At 46.9% G+C, this 23877-nt stretch overlaps 2 protein-coding genes across 3 annotated transcripts in view; one reads left to right on the top strand and one right to left on the bottom strand.

Annotated features, from left to right (window-relative positions):
- Positions 1-6571: 6571 nt before the first annotated feature.
- Positions 6572-7417, top strand: CLDN2 (claudin 2). The gene has a single exon (XM_089903850.1). The coding sequence runs from the start codon at positions 6725-6727 to the stop codon at positions 7415-7417; it is 693 nt and encodes a 230-aa protein (XP_089759976.1). The 5' UTR covers positions 6572-6724.
- Positions 7418-21091: 13674 nt separating this feature from the next.
- MORC4 (MORC family CW-type zinc finger 4) overlaps positions 21092-23877 on the bottom strand; it is a 49955-nt gene continuing 47169 nt past the window's right edge. The window contains exons 15-17 of one of the 2 annotated variants that reach the window (XM_022566419.3): positions 22215-22905; positions 21627-21910; positions 21092-21296 (exon numbers count right to left, since the gene is read on the bottom strand). In XM_022566419.3, the coding sequence (XP_022422127.1) occupies positions 21143-21296; positions 21627-21910; positions 22215-22905 (1129 nt within the window). In that variant the 3' untranslated portion in view covers positions 21092-21142. The remainder of the gene's footprint in view (positions 21297-21626; positions 21911-22214; positions 22906-23877) is intronic. The other variant, XM_022566421.3, reaches the window with a different exon arrangement.

The following is a 23877-nucleotide window of genomic DNA, read 5'->3' as shown; positions in this document are numbered from 1 at the left end:
GAAAAAAGAAATTCCTTTTTTTGGACTGAGACATTATTCTCTTCAAGTGGCCTCTTTGAAAATGGAGTTGGAACCATAAACATTACCAGCACTTATAGCTGGAGAGGTTGTAGGTGATGTCTGTTTTCTAAGTTCTGCCTTTCTGTGTTTTCCAGCATTCTAACGTGAGAGTGCTTTACTTTGATGATCAGGACGAAAAGAAACTTCTTTTTAAAGCAATTAGAATATCTCTCAATCCAGTTGCAGTTCCCTGAGCTGTCATCAACCAACTGATGCAGAAGGAGAGGTGAACTGCTCCAAGGACAAGCTTTCCAGAAAATAGGGCTTCAAAGGAATGGCTTTACCACCTACTAGAGCCCTTGGGAGCTGGGGGTGAGGTGTGGAGAGGAAAGCAAGTATCTCAGATGTCTGTGAGACCAAGGGATGGAGCAATGAGACTGGCTGACAGAAGAGGGCTGTGGTGGCCTCCGTCACCCCCAGAGCAGCACATCAGATCCTTCCTTGCACCTGAGAACCCCACCTATCTGATCCCACAGAGTCATATGAAAAGTACCCTCAAAAAAAGTGTACCATGCACAAGACTCTTGGAGCAAGAAGTGGGGAAGAGCAGGGCAAGGAGGGGTTAATTCAGGAGCTGCTGTCAGTCTTGACCCTCCTAATCCTCTCCTGCAGTTCCAATCCCTCCCCTAAGGAAGATTAAGAATCCTAAATGAAGCCTTCTTGCCCAACCCCTGGGCCATGGAGTGTGTTGGCCTCATGCCCAGAAGACAAGTTCAGCTGGCCAGGCCTAGAGTTCTCTGTCTCTCCCTCCAGAGACACCAGGGCTTGACTTCTAGGAGGACCCCTCAGAGAGAGGAGTTTCTTTCAAAGCTGCCTGCTTCTAATAACAACTGTTCAGTCTTCTATATTTATCAAAGTGGCTTCTTGTCCCCATTACCTTAGTTGAGACTCAAAACTTTGGAGACATTTTTCTCATCAAAACTAGGGCCTGGAGAAGTGAGGGGACTTCTGCAACAGGTTCCCAGCAGAACCGAGATGAGAAGTTAGTCTTGGTTCTCAGGCCAGGACTGGTTCTCTAAACCCTCTACTGCTCATCACACAAATCAAAGCAGAATCTAGACTGGCCCATCACTCAACCACTACCTATTTTGTCCACCCCTGCTTTCCTGACCCTGGCTGAAAGCTGACCCCATTGGGCCATTTCTCCCAGTTGAATAAGCTCCAAAGACTTGTTCTTCCTCCTGCTCAGCTCTGCTACGTCAGACTCTTTAGAGATTCCAAGCCTCAGTAATAGCATTTTTAAAATTCTGCCTTCCCCCTGCCCCAAACCACTTTCCTATTTCCTCCTACCGAGTCAGGATTGGCTCTGGGGAGAGGCTCTCCTCTTGGGGTCACTGTCGACTCCCATGGGAAACCTAAGCTGGGCTCTTATGTCACCATCCCAAGTCCTCAAGGCAGCTCACCAACCCTCACTGAAAGCTCAGATATGGATAGGGAGTACAAAGGGAAAGTATTTAAGCCAGCTTGGGTGGGAAGAGTGGTTAAAGGAAGGTTTCAAGGAGAGGATGAGTCCTGAAGGATGACTAGCAATTACCCACGCAAACGTTGGATGGTTGAATAGCATGCTTAAGGGTTTGGAGACACAGAGAAAGGCAACTTCAGATAAGGACACATGTTCAGGTATGGTTAGATTGTGTGTGTGTGTGTGTGTGTGTGCGCACATGCACATTGGAGCATAAAACATGAGGGTGGAGGTTATTCGTGCGAGATGAGCCTGGAACAAAAAGTAGGAGTCAGACATTGGAGGGCTTTCCTGGTTTCCAGAGCTAGAGAGTTTGAACTTCATCATGAAAGCAATGAAGAGGTCCTGAAATTTTTTATTATTATTTATTTATTTATTTATGGCTGTGTTGGGTTTCGTTTCTGTGTGAGGGCTTTCTCTAGTTGTGGCAAGTGGGAGCCACTCTTCATCACGGTGCGCGGGCCTCTCACTATTGTGGCCTGTCTTGTTGCAGAGCACAAGCTCCAGACACGCAGGCTCAGTAATTGTGGCTTACGGGCCCAGTTGCTCCGCGGCATGTGGGATCTTCCCAGACCAGGGCTCGAACCCGTGTTGCCTGCATTAGCAGGCAGATTCTCAACCACTGCGCCACCAGGGAAGCCCGGTCCTGAATTTTTTAAGCATGGCAAAGAGCTGGGGTGATACTAATGATTCGATTTCCATTTTAGAAACATCCTTGTTTGCTGGATGGACAATTGATTGCAGGGGCGGGGAAGTAGAATTAGAGAGACCAATTTGAGGTGCCTATGAGATTTCCAACTGGACAGAGATAATACAGGGTTTGAACCAAAGTCTAGGCAGTGCAGATGGAAAGAAGTGGATGCATTCAAGATGTATTTTGAAGGTAGATCTGATAGGACTTCATAACTGGTTATAGGTCAAGTAGAGGTTAGGAAACAAGGATGACTGGCTTGGGTTGCTGGATGAGTGATAGTCCCATTGAGATAGGGAACACTGTGTGAGGAATAGTTTGGGAGTGGAGAGAGAAGAGTGAATATGATTTCAACTTTGCAAAATGTTGAGTCTGAGGTGCCATTAAACCGTTCAGATGGGCTCATTCCAAAGGCAGTTGCATACACACATCTTGAGTTCAGGAGAGAGATCTGTGCCAGTTATATAGATTCAGGAGTCATTGGCATAGAGATGGAGTGGATGAGGTCACCCATGGAAGATGTAAAGAATAAGAAGAGAACTCTAGCTGAAACCCTGGGGTGGGGGAATAGTCAGATTTATAGAGTGGGTAGAAAAGGAGGAAGTTATAGAGGAGACCCTGGAGGAATCATTTTGAGGAGCCGGGAAAACTGGGAGGGATGTTACAGAAAACGAGAAGACAGTTTTATGAAGGAGAGGGACAAGGTGAGATGACAGAGATAGGACCACTGAATTTGGGGCAAGGAAACTGTTGGTAACCTTAGTGAGAACATTTTCGGTGGAGGGCTAACGGCAGCAGCCTGCCTTCAGAGGGCTGAGCAGTTAGTGGGAGGAGGAAGAAGTAGAGACACCAGCATTAAATGGCTTGTTTAAGAGCCTTGGCTGCAAAGAGGATGATGAGGAGAGGGTGAGAGCCGCATAGGTAGAGTAGGAAGCTCAAAGAGAGTGGTAGGCATTTGAAGTGGTCACCAGCAGATGCTCACCAGGGACAAGCAGAAGGACTTCCAAGCAGCTCTGAAGGCCCCACAGAGATGCACAATCATGATCAGGTAGAATTGTGCCCATTTTAGCAGTAAGAAAACCAATGGCTGGAAAAGACTTGCAGTGTCCCCACTGATGAGTGACAGAGATGAGATTCAAGTAGATTTCCCTCCACACCTCCCGTCAAGTGTTTTCTTGCCCCTGCTCTGCACTGCTTGGCATCCACACTGGCATTGTCATGTCCATCACTGATGAGTAGTATTGACTATCAACCACGTGCCCAGTGCTACGGAGGCACAACAGATGTTTCATATATGATTTCTTCCCTCACATTGTTTAGAATTTGGTTGAAGAGACAAGATAGTCAACATATGCACAAGCCTATAAAATGGTGAAACTCTGTCTCTCTCTCTCCCTCTCTCTCTCTCTTTCCCTCTCTCTCTTTCTCTCCTGTGTTCCCCACTCCCTCTTCATTTCCCCTCTTTTCCTCTGATCCTCTCTCTCAATCTTCTTTCCCAAAATTGCGCAGCCCTGGTCTCTAACACTGAAGTGTCATTGACTCATTTAGAAAGTCTATATCTTATAGTCCTTGAAACCTCTTTATCACTTTTATTTACTCATTAAGAGGACATTTTTGAACACCGGCTTTGGGTGTGTAATGGGTGGGTAATGCACTGTGCAAGGCACTGGAGATACAAAGTGAATAAGATACAGTCCTTGCCCTCAAGCAGCTCACAGACTAGTGGGGAAGAATAAGGATATAAAGAGGAGAGTGCAACATAGTGAAATAAGTTATTATCTGTATCTCAGTTTCCTTATTTATACAATAGGGATTAGTACCTACCACAAGACATTGTTGTGATGATTGAATTAACATGTATAAAGTGCTTATAATGGTCACATAGGATACACTATGTTAGTGTTGCTATTTTATTAGTAGTATTAGTAGTAGTAGCATTACTATGATGGAGGTAAGTAAAGACAAGATACCATAAGAACACAGAGGATGGGAACTTGACCCAGGCTAGAGTAAAAGACATCTGAGTCCTAAAGGATGAGAAGGTGCTAAACAGAGAGAAAAGAATGCCAGGCATTCTGCCTAGTAGGAACAACCTGTGGTCAGGTTTGGAAGCAAAAGGCAACAGGACATGATTGAGGAACTCAAAGTAACTTAGTTCAGCAAGAGCATAGAACATGCAGAGGGCAATGGCAAGAGATGAAGTTCGACAGGTCATAGAGTCCAGACACGTTTTGGACTTTATCCTTTAGCCGATGGGGAGCCAACTGGAATGTTGTATGTAGAGCAGAGACTTGATTAGATTAGTGCTGAAAGATCACCTTAACAACAGCATGGAGAACGAATTGGAGGGGGCAAGACTGGAAATAAGACCAGTTAAGAAACCGTTGCTATAGTCCAGAGGAGAGAGGATGATGAAGCCCTGGACTGTGGAGGTAGCAGTGGGGATGGAGAGAAGGATGCCATCGATTTGAGGTATCTTCAAGAATTGGTGAGACTGTGACAGTAGAAGGTGAGCGGTAAGTGTGAGAGAGGTGTCAAGAATCACTTCCAGGATTTGGGTCTGGTGCAAGGAGATAAATAGAGGTATCACTCAGTGACCACAAGGAACCCACGGAAGAACTGTTGGGGGAGGGGTACAATGGGAGAGGTGATGAGTCTTCTTTTGAACATGTCCAATTTGAGATGCCTGTGAAATTTCCAGGTACACATTTTATTTTATTTTTTTAAATGCATTTTATTTATTTATTATTTATGTATTCATTTCTGGCTGTGTTGGGTCTTTGTTGCTGTGTGTGCACTTTCTCTAGTTGTGGAGAGTGGGGGCTACTCTTTGTTGTGGTGCACGGGCTTCTCATTGCTGTGGCTTCTCTTGTTGCGGAGCACGGGCTCTAGGCGTGTGGGCTTCAATAGTTGCAGCACGCAGGCTCAGTAGTTGTGGCTCGCGGGCTCTAGAGCGCAGGCTCAGTAGTCGTGGCGCACGGGCTTAGTTGCTCCGCGGCATGTGGGATCTTCCCGGACCAGGGCTCGAACCCGTGTCTCTTGCATCGGCAGGTGGATTCTCAACCACTGCGCCGCCAGGGAAGTCCCCAGGTGGACATTTTAAATAGGTGATTGCTCTGGAAGTCTCGAAGCTCAGGAGGAAGGTCTATGCAGATTTGGGAGTGCCAGTGGGTGGGTAGGAGGTTATGTCATGGGGGTGGACAGTTTGCTCAGTGACAGAGTGTACATTGAGCAAAGGATGGATTTCTGAGGAATACTCACATTTAAGAGATGATTACAGAAAGAGAAATCTTGAAGAAGGCTAAAATGGAATAGCCAGCTTGTGGTGGCTTGAAAAACTAGTGGGTTGGAGGGTCTTGTAGTGGATGGAGAGAAGGATGTGCCCTTGACCTTTAGTGTCTTGAACCTTGATAAGTGTTGGGGGCGGTGAGAGGGGGATGCTCATTGAACACTGCAAAATCCTGAACAGCTCTGAGATTCTAAAGGATTGACTCACATGCCTGCCTCTTACCAAGTCCCCTTATTCTAGAGCAGCTACCTTTTCCTTTGTCTCAGTGCCCCTAACAAATAGCCTAGGGAATGTCAGGGCTCCCTCCGGGCCCTGGAACAACCTTTTCTGAATCCTGAATCCTCCCACATCACCCGAGAGGCCTAGGGATGGTGGCGCAACTATTAGGAGAGCAGACAGGAAATGTCTGGGTGTGTTATACACGTGGGAGGCCTCAGGCTAGCCTGTGGAGGGGGATTTGGGCAGGGCTGGGAGGACTTGAACTCTGAGACTGTAGACAGATGCTTTGTTGCCTGCCTCAACCTGCCCTGGAGTCAACTTTCACCATGGGCAGGATGACCCAGGGCTAGACCATTGCTCTCTAGGCTGCTGGAGATTCAAGAGGCCTCTAAGAACCTAGAGTCCAAGGCTATACCTTAGGGTCTGTTTCTCCTACTCCAGTCTCCTGGGGTTTGGCACCGGTGTGCAATTGAGGGGCCCCGTGGCACTGTTGCCAGGTAATGCGTTAAACAGCATGCCTTGGAGACGGAGCCAGCCTACAGCCTGACCTGGAGTTAACACGGTCACCACAACCGACAATGGCATCACCACCTTCTCGGAAAGCAGCCACTTGTCTGGCCCCTGGCTTTGTCCGGCTGCCAATCTAAAGCATGTACCTACGCAGGAGCCGATGACATTTTGGCTCCACTTTCAAAGTTTTTTTTTTTTCTTTCTCATGTGTTATTTCTAAAGAAGATAACAAAGGTCAAAAGGCATCCAGCATTTTCTGGTTTCTCATAAGCTTCTGGTCAATATTTAATCTGGTTTATGGATTTTTTTAGGTCTTCTAGATGCCTTCTTGAGCCTGCTCGTGGCCACCCACAGACACTTGTAAGGAGGAGAGAAGTCGGCCTGACACAGACACTCTGAAATGAGGGATTAGAGGCCGGGATCTAAGGAGGAAGAGCTACAGCCAGAAGACGAGGGAGCAGGCCCTGAAGACGCATCTACTGAGAGGTCTGCCATGGCCTCTCTTGGCCTCCAACTTGTGGGCTACATCCTGGGCCTGCTGGGGCTGTTGGGAACCCTGGTTGCCATGCTACTCCCCAGCTGGCGAACAAGCTCTTACGTCGGTGCCAGCATCGTGACCGCAGTCGGCTTCTCCAAGGGCCTCTGGATGGAGTGTGCCACACACAGCACAGGCATCACTCAGTGTGACATCTACAGCACCATGCTGGGCCTTCCTGCTGACATCCAGGCTGCCCAGGCCATGATGGTGACATCCAGTGCAATCTCCTCCTTGGCCTGCATTGTCTCTGTGGTGGGCATGAGATGCACAGTCTTCTGCCAAGAGTCCCGAGCCAAAGACAGAGTGGCGGTGGTGGGCGGAGTCTTCTTCATCCTTGGAGGCCTCCTGGGCTTCATCCCTGTTGCCTGGAATCTTCACGGGATCTTGCGGGACTTCTACTCCCCACTGGTGCCTGACAGCATGAAATTTGAGATCGGAGAGGCTCTTTACTTGGGCATTATTTCCTCCCTGTTCTCCCTGGTAGCTGGAATCATCCTCTGCTTTTCCTGCTCGCCCCAGGGAAATCGGTCCAACTACTACGATGCCTACCAGGCCCAGCCCCTGGCCACTAGGAGCTCTCCAAGGCCTGGTCAACCACCCAAAGGCAAGAGTGAGTTTAACTCCTACAGCCTGACAGGGTATGTGTGAAGGACCAGGGGCCAGAGCTCGGGGGTGGCTGGGTCTGTGAAAACCAGTAGACAGCCTCCCCCAGGGCCACAGGTGAGGGACGTTGCCACTGGATCGTGTCAGAAGGTGCTGCTGAGGATAGACTGACTTTGGCCACTGGATCGAGCAAAGGCAGGAATGGGAGCTGGTGTGACAGCGTGCAGGCTGAACTGTCAAGATGCTTGTCAAGTCAGACTTTCTGTTTCCTTCATCCTGGCTCCCCATCTCCCACCCTGAGTCCCCAACCCTCAACTCCACTCCACTCCCCCCTGAGGCCAGGCCCCAGAGTCTCCCCTTTACCTTCTGTTTACCTGGGAATCCATCCCCAAACCCACTAATCACATGCCACTGACTGACCCTCTCTGTGATCAAAGACCCTTCCTCTTGCTGAGGTTGGCTCTTAGCTCATTGCTGGGGGATGGGGGTGGGCGGGAAGAAGTGACGGGTTCCATGGGCATGGCGCTAACCTCCTTCTCAAGCCTCCCTGCAGAGAAACTGATTGGCCAGTAATGGGCCCTGGAGCCTCGTCCATCCCACTCTTGTTATGACTCCACAGTGTCTAGACTGGTTTGTGTATGAACTGAAATAAAGCCATCCCACAGTATGGAGGGAACAGAGAGCAGCTGGGTGTAGAATGAGACGGGGAGGGCAGCCTCGGAGAAGAAGCCGAGGACCAAAAAAAAAAAAAAAAGGGCAGAATCATGGCCCAGGGCTCTAGCCCCCGGCTAGAGGAGAGCACAAGGAAAGAAACTGTGGGACGCTCAAGGTGGCAGCAGACTCTGACTCTACTGAGGAACTCCCTCAGAAGCTCCAGCTCCAACGTTCACTGAAGCCCCTGCCTCCCTTTGACCTGGCTAACAACGAGGTTAAAGGGCCTACACAATGGTTTCTTTAGGAACAGGAAACTGGTTTTTGTAGAGATGGCCCTTGGCTGGGGGATGACAGCATGGGAGCAGGTGGGGACTCAGGAAGGCACCACTCCTTGATGCTGCCCGAGAGAGAGTAAGAACTTGGGTATCTAAGAAGCTGGGTGGACATGTGTGGGAACCTCAGTGGGTATTTCTATTGGGCCAGAGAGGCAGCCCCCAGAGAGTCTTCAGGCCTAATGGAGAATCAGCCCAAAGGCTGAGATCAGGCCCCCGGGGTCTGCCCACAGAGCACTGCAGAGTCTCTGACAGACCACAGCCCCAGATGGGCCCCCTGTCAGCCACCTTCATATTCTCTCCACCATCCTTTACCAGATATGGTAGAGCTGCTAGAAGGCACCCAAGGGCTCCAGCATGGGATAATCACGCCCAAGGTGCCGTGGCCCTCATCTGAGTGATAGCTGAGCTGCTGCCTGGGATTTCAGTTGAGATGGAAGAGTCGAGAATGATTCCCAGGCAGCCGGTTCCAGCTCCAAGGTCTAAAAATGCCCCATTTCCCCTGGGGGGGGCGGGGCGGGGTGGGAGTCACGAACAAACCGAAAGCTTGACCATGACCAGCTTCTGACAAACTCCAGTACACCTCCCCAAACCTCAGTGCCAGCAGGAGGGGCCCAGTGACTGTCTGTGACATGCCTTTCACAGTTCTACCTTCTTGCCTATATTTAAGCTCCTGCCCCAAGTGGGAAGGCCCTCTCCCCTTAGCCAAGTCTTCCTCATGTTGGAGAAGTTGCTCGGCACCCCTCCTTCACTGAGCCTCCACTGACCACTCCGTCCCTATCCTACCCCTCCGTCCTCTAACCCTCAGTGTAAAACTCACTCTTTGATGCTTATCATTCACAATTTTTGATGGATACTTATCTTTCCATGTGCATGTAACTGATTTCACAAGTACATTGTAAATTCTTGGAGGGTAGGGGCCATATCTCAGACTTGTCTATATTTCCAAGACTATCTGTACGAGTGCTGGGCACACAGTAGGCGATCAATAAACACTTGTTGATTGAGTAACTGTTTTATTAATACAAATTAATTCAGACAGGGCAGGTGTGACTGAGGGAATTGGGCGAAGGGGAGGGTAGAATGGAAATTGGCCTTTCTCCCCACTGGGTGGATAGAAAATTCTAGACTTTACTGGAGACATTAAGAAAGCAGGACACAGGGCTTCCCAGGTGGCGCAGTGGATAAGAATCCGCCTGCCAACGCAGGGGACAGGGGTTCGATCCCTGGTCCGGGAAGATCCCACATGCCGCGGAGCGACTAAGCCCGGGAGCCACAACTACTGAGCCTGAGCTCTAGAGCCCGCGAACCACAACTACTGAGCCTGCGAACCACAATTACCGAGCCCGCACACCTAGAGCCCATGCTTTACAACAAGAGAAGCCACTTCAATGAGAAGCCTGCGCACCGCAACGAAAGAGTAGCCCCCGCTCCCCACAACTAGAGAAAGCCCACGCGTAGCAACAAAGACCCAGCGCAGCCAAAGATAAGTAAATTTAAAAAATTAAAATTAAAATAAAAGAAAATAAAAAGAAAGAAAGCAGGACACCCTCCCTCTCCCCAGGGAAACATTAACCTTTTCATAACGTCCAGGGATCCTACCGTCTCACAACAGTTGTTTCATTTATTTGTTAAAAGGCTATGTGTTGGGCTTCCCTGGTGGCGCAGTGGTTGGGGGTCCGTCTGCCGATGCAGGGGACGCGGGTTCGTGCCCCGGTCCGGCAGGATCCCGCATGCCACAGAGCGGCTGGGCCCATGAGCCATGGCCGCTGGGCCTGCGCGTCTGGAGCCTGTGCTCTGCAGCGGGAGAGGCCACGGCAGTGAGAGGCCCGCGTGCCGCAAAAAAAAAAAAAAAAAAAAAAAGGCCATGTGTTTATTCCATTCAGCTCTGAGCCACCATTATGAGGAATGTGAAATAGAACAGAAAATCTCCATTTGGCGGATGGGGAAACTAAGGCCCACATCAGTAAAGAGATTTTCCCAGGGCCACACGGCTGGTGTTAGTGCCCCAGTCTCCTGACTCCCAAAACAGGACATTGCCAATCCAACAATATTCACAGCCAAAACGAAGAGTCTGCCAGAGGTCCCAAGTTGTCTGAGGAAAACAACGTGTGAGGCCAGCAAGGTAACATCGGGGACACATACGCTCTCCGGGTCTCCCGTGAGGGGAATCTGGGAGAACAGACCCAATTCACCGAGTGAACCACTTGGAACTGCCCCTCCTGCTGTGCTGGCCACTGGGCCAGCCTGGGCCCAGCTAGCTGTCCCATCCCAGGGATGCCAGGCTTACATTTGAATAAGACATGACACCTTAGCTCCAATTCCTCTACCTCTGGAGGTGTAGGAGTTTGGGAGGCCAGTGATTTGGCCCTGTTCTAACCTCACTGGGAATTAACCAAGCTTGATTCTTAAACATGTTAACTGTGGCTACACTGACAAGATTGGAGCCCTACAAGTCTCAGCTTCCCCAGTCCCCAGACCTAGCGGGCCTCAACGCAAAGGAGCCTGTTATAAGAGGCACTACACTTGCATTCCTGAGGTGGGCCTTTTTTGTTGCAGACGCTAGGACTGCAGCATCCAAGCCCATTTAGAGGGAATAGTGGCAGGTAGGAGTCAGGGTGGGGAGAAAGGGCTCTTTGGACAGAAGTTTAATAAGAGGTCATGCCTCTGCTCTGGTACCAGGAAACCCGGAGTCCTTGACTGGGGGTCACGGAGGCTGGAAAATGGATTTGCCTTCCTGACTCTGCTGTGCTGAGTGGGCAGCAGTCTGATACGGGCTCTGATGACCCACCACCTGGCAGCCTAAGCGCGTTCAGATCCACGATTTCACTGCATCCTCCAAATATCCCCAGTGAAGCAGGTCTTTTACAGGAGACAAAACGGAGGCCCAGGGAGGTGAGTAAATTCCCTGAAGCCACAGAGTGTCAGAGTCTGAACATAAGCTTGGAAACTCTTCGCACAGCAACACGGGTCTGGGATTTTGCCTTCAGATTGCTGCTGTCCCCCTGCCCCTGTCTGTCACCACAGTGTAGGGGGTCTTGAGGAAAATTGGGCACAGAGCTTCCCTTCCTCTTAGGTTGAGGCTGGCTGAGAGAGGTCCTCCTTCCTTTTAATCTGGGAGGATTCTAGGGAAGGAGTTAGAAGTTCATCCTCAAGTAGAAAAACTAAGGCAGACCTGATAAAGATCAACTGTTCTCTTTGGCTGGTTGAGCAAGGAAAGCCTTGCTCTAGATAGTTTCCCAGAGTCTGGGTCCAAGTTGAACAGCTTTCAGCTCACCCCATTGCCTTCCATCATAAAGTAATTTAGATTAGCCACAGACCCAGGGGATAGTGAAGGCCGTTGTGTTTATTCCCTGGCCTCATGGTTCTGACCCTTGCACAAGGAGAGATGTTTCTGCCCTCCCTCATTCCTCTGATAATGGCGTGACTCATATTTTCTCCCCCTGGGGGCCCTAGTGACCCACTGCTATGTGATCATTAATAGGAGAGGAGGAGGCCGAAACTGGCTTCTTGGTGGAAAGACAAACTCCAGCTCTCTGAGAGACCTGCATTCAGCCAGTCAAACAGCCATTCAGCTAGCACTCTAGCCGGCGAGCTACCAGCCGGCCCACACTAACTGCGCTCTCACCTGGTGGCAGGCAATGTGCTGAAGGCTTTGAGGGTGACAAGGGTGAACAAGGTAAAATCTGTGCCTCGTAGGAGGTGGCAGTTGATCTAAGGGAGACATAAGACATGCACACCTACCTGTGGTACCAGGCGCGATATGGTCTGTCCTGCGAGAGATAAGGAAAAGGTGTCGTAAGATGGGGTGCGTCAGGGGCTAGTTAAAAACGGTTTGTGAATCCCCTCAAATCCCAGCCCATAGGAAATGAGGGTCTGGCAACTACTTGAGCTTCTGGGGGAAGGATGATCAAAAGAAACTGCTTCCTCCAGCTGAAGGACCATGGGAAGTAGAGAAATAAGGGAGAGGGCAGTGCTAAGGAGGAAGCAGGGCTACAATGCACAGCGAACCTAGGAGCTCCTGGGACACCCTAAGTGGCTCTAACGGCAAGAGTGACACTGGGGCTCAGCCCCTCCCCCCTCATCTCCTTCTCCTGGGTAGGGCTCCCGGAAACTGCTGGGGGCAGCAGAGGCAGTGCCCATCCAGGTAACCTGAGGCCTTTTGGCTCTGGAACAGAGGACAAACACAGACGTGGGAGAAGGGAGAGAGGAGAGAGGAGGGGCCCAGTGCTAAAGGAAGCCAACTGAGGCCTCGCAGGGTCAACTGTTCTCTCCCACTCAGCCCTAGGCTCACGGACGGGGTATTCTTTCGTGCCTGCAGCTGCCCACTCCGGGACATGGAGGCCCCGGGCTGGGAAGCCCATGGGCTCCTCCTCAACTGGCTGAAGCCTGGCCTTTGCCTAGCCTGGTCTCGCTTCCCCGGGCGAGCGGCTCCCAGCTTTGATGAGAAGTTCTGTTATCTCAACGGGAAGGAGCAGGGGAGACCTCAAACAGGAAGTCCAGCAGGTTATCTCTCTCTTTGGCCCTAAGTGGTGGCTCCCCACATGCTGTGATGTGATCACTGATAAAATATTAACAGGCTGTTATCAGGCACAGCAATACAGAAGCTGTCATCTGACTACCCCTCCACCTCACACAACCTACCACCTTCCTGAGAATTGCAGCTCAGGGTTTCCTAGTTAAAACTTGCCTACACTTCCCTGCTCTAGGCCTCACTTCTCCACAAGAGAAGCAGGAGTCTCTTAGGGTTTGACGAAGCAGGAAGTCACCATGCAAGGGCAAATCGTCAGGTGCTGCTTTTCTGGTATCCTGGAAGTCCCATTCCTCCAGAACAGCACCCTCTCACCGCTTCACAAGTCACTTCCCAGGAGGGCTTTGAAGAAGTTTCTCTTCGCAGACATGGCCTTGTGGAGAAAACACTGAGAAGACTCACGTGCTTTCAAACACATATTAGGGAGTGTAACGGGATGTGAAACTAGATTCCAAATGAGTGTGAGTACTGTGGCAGGCAACCCAGCGTTTCAGTGGTTAATCCCTTTTCTCCAATAGCACTTGCAGAGTCTGTGATATTTGACAAAGTTCTGTTTGCGTTGCTCAGGAGAAAGGCCAGTCACACCAAAAGTACAAAGAGAAGATGCTCTTGACGTGAATTTGTTTCTGGAATTACCCAACTGGATGCAAGAAGATGGATCAGCAGCCCCACGAAGGATATCTGATGACACAGTGAAGATCCTGCTCCCTTGGTTTTAAAGGCACTGAACGCCCTGATTAAAAAGCAAGTATATTTTCTGGGAAGAAACATACATTCAGCCACAGATTGACCATTAACGCCAGAATTTGCACTAGTTTCTCAGTTTAGTTCTTGAAGGAGCCAGAATGAGAAGATGAGTCTAGTGAGTTAAAAAAAAAAAAAAAGAACACTAATTCAGAGACTATGGACACTGGAATTTGGGGGACCAGGGGACTTCTCTGAGTAACACACACACCCTTCAACTAAATGGTTCAACAGCTTTAAGAATGGAGATGAGGTAGGACTCAAGAGAAAGGCAGACAAGATGAGAAAGGTGGTGCCATCTTCCCCTTGGCAATTCCAGAGGCACCTCGTGTGGTTAATTTTACTCTTCCATGTGTAATAATAAACCAATATGTTCTCAAGTGTCACTTTCTCACTCCCAAAGAGATTTGCCCAACTCAGCACTGTCTGGAGGGGGTGGTGCAAAGGAGCCAGTGAGAACACTCAAAGGCAGAGGCCAACAAGTCCAAGACCTCCTGGAGTGTAAGAATAGGATCTCGGTGGCTGTTTTGATATCAGGAAAGCTGCCAAGCGACAGCCCTGAGTGAAAAACCTAGTCAAGAGGAAATGAATTTCCACGTTGTTTAGAGGGATATTCGTTACAGAGTGAACGATTTCCTGATCATGAGGGCAGTTAAACATTGTGTGGGATTGTGGAACTTTCTTCCTTGGAAATTCCTATTAGTGTGGGCTGGCTGTAGCATTTTCTTATCAAGAGGTAGAAGACGAGACTGATCGTTTTCAAGGTAGTATGGTATAGTGGGAAAAGAGCCTGGAGGCTCGTTAGCCGCACTCTCTAGCTGTGTAGTCTTCGGAGAGTCACTTCAATTCTTTACGCTTTAGTTTCCTCATCTGTAAAATGGGGATTATACCTGCCTCTCAGTGTGGTCATGGCATATAGTAGGTCCTCAACAAATGGTTAACTGTATTCTAAGCATAGGTGACCTAGAAAGTTGTGCCAAAGTCACACTAAAATGTATGTGTCTTTGGGGAAAGGAGGCAGACAAAGTATATTTTCTACCACAGATCAGAATCTGCATTAGCAAGGGGATATTCCTTCCCAGGACAAAACTTCTTAAGATTCTTCCCCAAAGTCTGAATGAATACCTTGAAGATTTTGAATAGGCTTCTACTCATCAGATTCCATTAACAGAAGCCAGGGGCAAAACAGACTTGAGAAGTTGGAGAGGAAAGAGGTGGTGATGGCTCTTTGACCTTCATCCAGATTTGTAAAAATCTGAGGTGGAACAGAATCATAACCCATCACGTCCCACTGCTAGAGAAAAGCTTAGTCCAGGGGAACTAGGCTTAATTTCCCAAACTCAACAAGTGGGGAGATTTCATTAGCCACTTTCCTAATGCATATCCTACGGAGGCTCCATTGTTAAACAGATTTAGGGCAGCCCCCGCTCTTGCTGGCATTCCAAGCCCTTGGTCCATTCTGTTCCTTATGCTCCAAATCGAATAATTCACTATTCCCCAAACCTTCTTGGGCGTTCCCTTATTCACCCCACACCCAGTCTTGTGACTTTGCTTATACTATTCCCTACACCTGGAAAACCCTCCCCACACACCTCCACCTTTCCAACCCTTACAGGTTTCCATAGCCCATCTGGAAGATCAGGCCTTTGTGAACACTTTCCTGAGCCTCTGCCTAAAGTCATCTTGCCTGTCCCTGAGGACTCAACGGGCAAATGTATGGAATGTGGCACCGAAACATTTTAACTACTATCTAAAAGTGTGTTGGGGATTTCTGGAGATTCACATCAAAACTTTGGGTTTAGGTATAGAGGCAATTAACAAAACACATTACTCTTGCAGATTTTATTTTCCATTAGAAAATGAATGCTCTTTATGTCTCACTTAATGACTAAAGCTTTAACATACCCAAGAGTATCTAAGTCAATTCTTTCCAGTTGTGTAGTTTATTATCCAACCATGTGCCCTGACTTTGGAATCAGAAAGTATGGTTCCTGAATTTCCTCTCTGCCTAAGATAATTTGTGAGTTAGGGATGTCCTTGTCACCAAGCACAAGTTATTCTTTTGGGGAAATTACACTTGACTTAGCTTGAGCTCACCCCTAGCTTTCCTGAGCATACCCCAGTGCTTTACTCCTAACACAGGACTACAGAAAGAGGTTTTAATGCATAGTACAGAACTCTGAAACATGTTCTATCTGGAGATTACTCTTGGGAACTGAGAGCCTGCCAATTAAGCCCCTCTCTCTAAATTGTTATCCCAGATTATTTGCAGTCACTGGACTTGGGCAAGCAAATCTTCCTGTCCCCTGGGGCCTCAAAGTCTCTGATCTAGTCCTCTGGTAGGTGCCCATGTGTTCATCCAACAAGCATGTACATACAGTTGTCCCTTTGTATCTGTGGTGGATGGGTTCCAGGATCCCCATCGGACACCAAAATCCAAGGATGCTCAAGTCCCTTAGATAAAATGGTGTTCAATTTGCATAAAATCTATACACATCCTCCCGTATACTTTAAATCATCTCCAGTTTATAATACCTAATTCAATGTAAATGCCATGTAAATAGTTGTAAATACAATGTAAATGCTATGTAAACAGTTGCCTGAATGAGGCAAATTGAAGTTTTGCTTGTTGGAAATTTCTGGATTTTTAAAAAAATCTATTTTTAATCTATGGTTTGTTGAATTCGTGGATGCAGAACTCACAGATTTGGTGGGTTGACTGTACTTGTACTGATTTGCTAACTTGTGTGGGGAACTTACAGGTATACCTCATAGATATTTCAGGTTCAATTCCAGATCACTGCAATAAAGTAAATATCTCAATAAAGAGAGTCACAGGAATTTTTTTGTTTCCCAGGGCATATAAACTTATGTTTCCACTATACTGTAGTCTATTAAGTGTGAAATAGCATTAGGTCTAACAAAACAATGTACATACCTTAATTAAAAATACTTAATTAAAAAACTTTATTAATAAGAAATGCTAACCATCATCTTAGCCTTCAGTGAGGAACAGCAAAGATTGTTGATCACAGATCCACCGTAACAAATAAAATAACAGTGAAAGAGTTTGAAATGTCATGAGAACTACCAAAACGTGACACAGAGACATGATGTGAGCAAATGCTGTTGGAAGAATGACACTGATAGACTTGCTCCACACAGGGTTGCCACAAACCTTCAATTTGTAAGGGAAAAAAAATCGCAACATCTGCAAAGCGCAATAAAACGACATAACGAGGTATGACTGTATTTCCTTGAGGTGTGTTCTGTCTGTCCTTTGAAAGAGGATAGCGCCTCTTTCTTCCCTTGAAATAAACTATCACTGCTCTTGGGAAAATGAGCAGAAGATTCCTCAGAATTTGGTCTCTATAAACTTCTTCTGATTACATTCTGTAATTTTCAGTATTTTAAAATTGAAATCTAGGGAGCCTCCTTGTGACAATATTCAAATATTTGTCACCCATATTCCCTTTCTCCTTGATAGCCTTTCTAATTATCCAAATCAAAGATCAGCTAAAGAGAAACATTAGGCCTCCCATAACCTGTAGCACTTATTGTCTCAGGCTTTCATTTTCAGAATTTAATGCCCAGGATTGTTATCTACCTCACTCATACTGTATTTATCCAACCCCTTCTACAAACGAGGCACTGTTTCGGGCTCTTGAGGGAGATGCAGATATGAACAAACACAGTTTCCATCATTAACCTGTTCAGTAACAACCATTGATCATCTACTATATGCCAGGTGCCATGATAAGCTCTGGGGTACAGTGATTGATTGGAAAAAACAGGCGTGGCCCTTCCCCTCATGGAAGTGAGGGAAGACAGAAACTGCGTGTTGTGTTCTCCACTGTATATCACACAGCACACAGTAGGTATCCAATAAATATCTGTTGAATACATGAAATTAAACGGCCAAATATGTGACTGCAAATTGTGAGAAGTGCTATGGATTCAACAAAACAGGAAAAAGTGATAGAATTGGGTAGATAGAGAAAAATGGCTGCTGGGGAAGGCCTGTCTGAGAAAGGTGATAACACTAAGGCCTGAAGGATGAGGAAGAGTCCACCATGCCAAGACTGGACACACAGCATTCCAAGAGAGGAAACAGTATGGGGAAAGGCTCTATTTAAGTAAGAGCCTGAACTATTTCTGTGGGAAAAGCACAGTGAGCAAGGGGAAAAGCGAGATATGAAGAAGAGTTGCAGGAGACTAAGTAGAAGAAACAGGCAGGGCTCTTGTAGGACATAGTAAGGAGTGTGGATCTTATTCTAAGTGCAATGAGAAGCAGTGGAAGGGCGTCACATGTTCTGATGTGTACTTCTTAAAAAAAAATCACTCTGGCTGTAGTGATAAGACAATCGTGGGAACAAGAGCGGAAACAAGGAACCAGTTAGGAGTTGCAATTATCTATGGGAGATGATGGTAGTTTGGACTAAGGTAGATGTGGTAAAAATGAGTGGAGTCAAGATACACTTTGAAGACAGAATTGACCGACTTTCTGACAGACTGGATGTGTGGGACTAGAAGAGGAAAATTAAGGATGACTTCCAGGTTTCTAGCTTAAGCAACTGGGTGGGTGGAGGTGCCATTTTCTAAAATGAGTAAAATTGGGGGAAGGAACAGTTCCAGGGTGTGTGTGTCACTGTTTTTTAACATGTTTTATTTGAAATGTCTGTGAGACATAGAAGTGTAAATGTCAAGTAGGCAGTTGAATTTATTTGAATGTGGAGCTTTCTAATGGGGAGCACAGGATAAGGACACTTGTGATAAGAGCCTAAGTGACACAAAACTTGCATGTTCAAAGAAAATGTCGTACCTGGCTAGGTTAATCGGAGGAATTTTCAGGAAAAAAGGTGATTTTAGAGCCAAAGGAAGGATAATGAAGGAAAATATTCCAGGCAAAGGGGATGGAACACGGCAAAGATGGAAAAGGAGAAAATCTCAAGGCAGGTTCAGAAACTGAAAACTAGTTCAGTTTGGATGGAACACGGCTGGCATTTGGAATGTTGGAAGAGTCTAGAGAGCAGGGTTGAAGCCAGATGGGAATTCGTACTGTACTCGGCGGGCAACTGAAAGCGCTGGCAAGTCGTTGAGCAGAGGCCTAACTTGATGAGGTCATTAAAAGCAATTTAGTGACAGAGAGTAGAGTGGACTGAATGAAGGAGAATTGGAGACAAGGGAGGCCAGCTAGGAATCTTTCAATGAGGAAGGCATGAGGTAGTAAGGACCTAAGTGTTGACTGTGGAAATGAAAAACTGAAGGAGAATTATGATTTTGTTAACCTAACAGGATAGCCAGAACGAGGCACCCACTTTTTTTTTCTTTTGCCTCCACGCTACGTCATAACCTCTGCTAAGGCTGGGTGACACTTTTCAGTTGCTCCACTGCTGCATTTAACTTTGCTTAAAGGGACCGCACGCTGGTAAGGTTTCATTGTAAACAGGTAACAGAGAGGTAGCTCTGGTACTGCAGGGAATGAACTCGCACAGCTAACTCTCGCTGGAAGGAGCACTTTGGGGTTGAGGCCACAGACTAGGAAATGGGCTGAGAGTAAGCACAAAGTAGAGTTGAGTTAAACTGTTTCCCCTTTGCTCATTTTGAAGCCCAACTGCCTGACCTCCTTCCTACTCTGCTCCACCGCTGACCCAGCATCTGCCCCGCCCACATCATCTCTCTCAGGCTGAATCTCCAATGCTCTGAATTTCCCCTGCACCACCCTCCCCTCCACGTTGTCCCTATCTGTGCAAAGTCCCACCGTTTCATAGCTTTCATCTGGAGAACAAGTATCCCAGAGAGAATGGCTGAACGTGTTACCCGCCTTCTCTCAGTAAACTTACATTTAGACAACCAGGGCCTTCCATATCATGGTCTGTCTGACGTGAGAGTTCATCACATGGCAGGCAAGAGCCAGCAGAGAGGTGAGGGAAGGGGGCGGGGCTATCTCTCAGCACTCATTCTACTGGTGAAGCGTGGCTCTAGCCTCCCCGTTACTCCCTTGCAGTCCCACTGGAATATCTATGATGGACCTCCTTTTTAAAAAGTTCAAGTAAGTCTTCTGAAGTAAGACTTACTTCTGAGAGTCTTCTGAAGTAACTCTGCAGAGGAGAAATAAAACGACCACCCAAAACATCCCTCCGGACTAGCTAATCCTTTTGCGACTGCTTGATCCCACCTCCTCCCTTTTCTCCATTACTTCCTATTTTTCACTGCTGGTATATTTTTATGTGTTCATTGGTCAAAGTCTTTTGAAGAGTACCTTGAACTCTCCGGAGAGTATGCACTATATAAATACTATAAAGAAATGAATAAATAAAATGTCTACTTTTAAAAGAGTGTAAGTTTTACTATTTCTGATAATGTAAGATCTACCCCTCATCAGCGCTAGCCTGAAGAGTAGGTAGGAGGTGTATTCTGAGGGATATCAAATAGATCTCGCTGCTCTAAAATACCTCCCCCACCACTACCTTAAATCCCATAGTTGTGCTGATACACATTTAAAAAATTTATGCCTTGAAGATTTCTTTTTCAAGAATTCCTCATTAAAATGCAAATACCACAGAGGCGGGTGGGTAGGTGGGTCATGATTTAACCTTAGTTCCCTTTACATTAGCCCATCACTCCTACCAGACACATTTTTTACATTCCAGCTTTTTCCATGCTTTCTTTCATGTTATTCTTCCAGAGGTAATGCTAAATACAACATAAATTATAAATATAAAAATTACCTTATATTTTCACACAGTCTTTCATTTGATATCTAAATCCAAGCCTACTCATTTTTTTAAAAAAACGATTTATTTTTCCAATGTAAGAAGAACAACAGGTTTATTATAGAAAATTTGGAAAGGCAGGAAGATAGGAAGAAGAAAAAAATATCAACCATAGTCCTACCATGTAAAGAACAACCAACTGTGTTGTTATGCCCATTCTTTAAACAAACCTTAGTTTAGCTCCCATTTCTGATGTGATGCCTTCCTTGACCTTCCTCCCCCAGAACTTCTCTATCATTTTTGTACCACTCACTGTACAAGTCAGTTAACCTGGTGTATGTCTTGTGTTTCCAGCTAGATTGTTAGATCCTTGAAGGCTGAAACCATGAGTTATACTTCTTCACTTGAACCCAAACACCTGGTACATTGGACCCAATATCTGCTGACTGATTTAACCTAAATGAATACAAATCATTTCAGAAAGGATATGAAATTGGCCAAGTATCTGAGTCATGAAAGTTAAAGCTTTCCGGTCACCTGGTTTGGTGACTACTGCTTTTCCATTCCTGGAACTCTTGAAAGCCTATTTAACTAGCCTCTTTCTCCACACCAAGACTGAATAAGAAGCAGACTGATTAAGAGCCAGGATTTACTCAAAGATTCTCCATGTAAGGCATAAGGGTGAGAGAGAGAGAGAGAGAGAGAGAGAGAGAGAGAGAGAGAGAGAGAGAGAGGTGTTGAGAGGGAGGGAGGAAAGAATAGGGTAGAAAACGGGATATAGAGTATCTGGTGCTCAATCCAGTATGTGATTTGCCTCCAGCACCGTATACAGGATCCCATCCACTTGTTCCGAGTCAAACCCGATCTCACGAAGCTCCAAGTGAGGGAGGACAGAGGTAAGGAGATAGCTGACGTGGATACGCAGCCGCGTAAGCTTTGCCAAAGCCCTGTATGATGGAGTGAGGGACAGGAGAAGAGATGACATGAAGTCGTTAGCCAACAGAACAAAATGAAGCTCCTTCAAAACAGGCCTACATTTCTCAACAATTACGTTTCCATTAGCTAGAAAGAAAGAAGAAAGCACAATGCCACCAAGCACTGGGAGGTTGGCTGCAGCTCTCTAAGAAGCGATTGCTCAATCCTTGGTGGCCTAGGAATTAATTAAGGCTTCTTCCCTTATCTATGACCAGTAATGGGGCGGGGGGGGGCGGGGAAGGGTCCTAAGGGAGGCTTCCCGTTAGCACTCACAAGCTGATTACTAAACCCTAGTAATTAACCTTTCTAGGTCATCTCCCTCTGGGGTCCGGTAGGAGACCTGAGCCTTCTGCAGCACTTCCAGATGTGTCTCTGTCTCCTTCAGTTTCTCTTTTAGTTCCTGCTTTTCCTCTTTGGTTCTTTCCAGCTCAGCTTTCAGAATCTGGAACTCAGCTTGGCGATAGCCCATGTGTTTCTTGCTCCAGTACAAGCCTTCTGTCTCCTGGGTACTATAGGTCACCAATTCATGTTGGACTTTCTTGAATTCAGAATGCCAGTGATTCCTCTCCTGTTCCAGCTCCTCCACCTGCAGTCCAAGAAACAGAAATTCAATGACCCCACATACTAGTGAAAGCTAAAGAGAGTGCCCCAAATTTTCCTGAATATATTCACCCCGTGATTTCTCTAAACATATTCTACTATGGACCTTTTCAAACCCCAAATATAGGAGGGAAGCCCATTAGGGTTCACTCAATCTGAGATATACCACAGGATCATTCAATGGCTTATTCTGTTTAAAGGCCACAGAACATGAGATCATTGGAGTTCCATCTCTCTGGTTCCTTGGTTACAACGGCCTCTCATTCCTAGTGGTAAGCTGTTACTCTAACCTTTTGCTGGAACATATTCCTTTCTGCCAAAACACGTTCCAACTTTTCTGTGGTTCTCTTCAGTTCCTCTAGCTCTCTTTGGTTCTTCATCTTTGGTGTGTGGCGACCTCCGCTCTCCTCAGAGCCTCTTCCTTTCTCCACAACAGCTGCAGCAGTTGCAGCAGAGGCCACAGAAGAGTAAGGTACCGGGTTCCAGGATTCAACTGCTTTCCTCCTCTCAGCAAGCTCCTCTCTGTTAAAAGGGATCAGCTGAATGGGAGCTCCTGAATCTCTAACACCTTTTGCAACACCGACAACAGCTACAAAAGGTCCCTTGCTTACTTCCTCCTTGTTTAGGTGTGTGCTGCCTCTGTTAGATTCTTCTGCCACCAATCTTGGCATCTGATCTTCTAATTCTTCAGGGAGCAGGGAGCCCTGGTGTTGGTCTTGGGCCCCTGCATACAGAACTGAGACCTCCCTACTCTGACTGGTATTCTTGATTGCTTCTGGGTATTCTGGGGAAAGGTATGGTGGTGTGCTTCTCTCAGAACTCGATTTATCATGGCTGTTCTCCCCTTCTGGGTAGGCAACTGCTGCCTCTACCCTCCTGTAAGGGCCAGGCATGGAATAATCTAGAGGAGGTGTTGTCATCTCATTCTGGAGCCTTCTTCGTTTCTCCACAGGTTCCTCACCTAGGATCCATTTGTACTTACTGCAAGAAGAGAAAATGAAATTTTAAGCTGTCACAATACAAGCTAAGTATATTCTTATCCTATGGAGCCCCTCTTCAAATTTCCCATATTAAAACTGACTCTAGCTCTTATTCACAGATCATTTCAGATTAGGAATACGTCTTTACCTCCAAACCCCAAACCCTTCACTTATGCAATTTGCTGAGACAGCAATGTGTCTTAAGAAACAGAGTACATTGAAAGGTACGAAGAGTCAGCATCTGGATATAACAGGACCAGGCTGACCTTGGTAAGATTTCTGAAAATAGGATTGAAGCTAGCCTGACCTAGAAGCTTCCGAACGGCAAGTAAAGGAAGAAAAACAAAAAAATACACATTCAAAATCACCTAACACGAGAATGGAAAAAAAGGTCATAAAAAGCCTAGTGGAGTAAGCAGAGGCGACCGAGCCAGATCGTTAAAGTGTCACAAAGACCTTCCAGTATCAATGACTTATGCACATTTTTTATACTGCTATGGAATAATACACAATGCCTTTGCCAGCCAACTGGATTGTGGCTATTGCCCATTATCCACTTGTAAAAGTTAATTAAAACACAGGGCCCTAGTCAGAAACAAAGAAACTGAATAGGCCAATTCAAGTCATTCCCCACTTAGGGCAAAAGAATTCCCCTTTGTCAGGGCAAACAGGCACTCCCTCAGTTCTTCAGGAAAGCCCAGGACAGTGACCTCAAATCACCTTCTATTTGTAGCTGCTATATTATACTAACGGTTGAAGGAACTAACAAGAAAACTGATGCCAACGAAATCCATATGCAAGTTTATATCATGCAGCACCATGGGACCCCCATTTTTATCCTTATAACTCTTGTGCTCTCTCTCCAGAAAACCAAGAAATTTCAAGGTGAAAATTAACTTTCAAATTCTCAGTGAGAGGGCTTCCCAGGTGGCGCAGTGGTTGAGAATCCGCCCGCCAATGCAGGGGACACGGG

The sequence above is a fragment of the Delphinapterus leucas genome, chromosome X, assembly GCF_059928025.1.
Source record: "Delphinapterus leucas isolate spDelLeu-1000000601 "Yukka" chromosome X, BTC_Dleu_Yukka2, whole genome shotgun sequence".
Lineage (NCBI taxonomy): Eukaryota > Metazoa > Chordata > Mammalia > Artiodactyla > Monodontidae > Delphinapterus > Delphinapterus leucas.
This window is presented reverse-complemented; position numbering and strand designations above follow the sequence as displayed.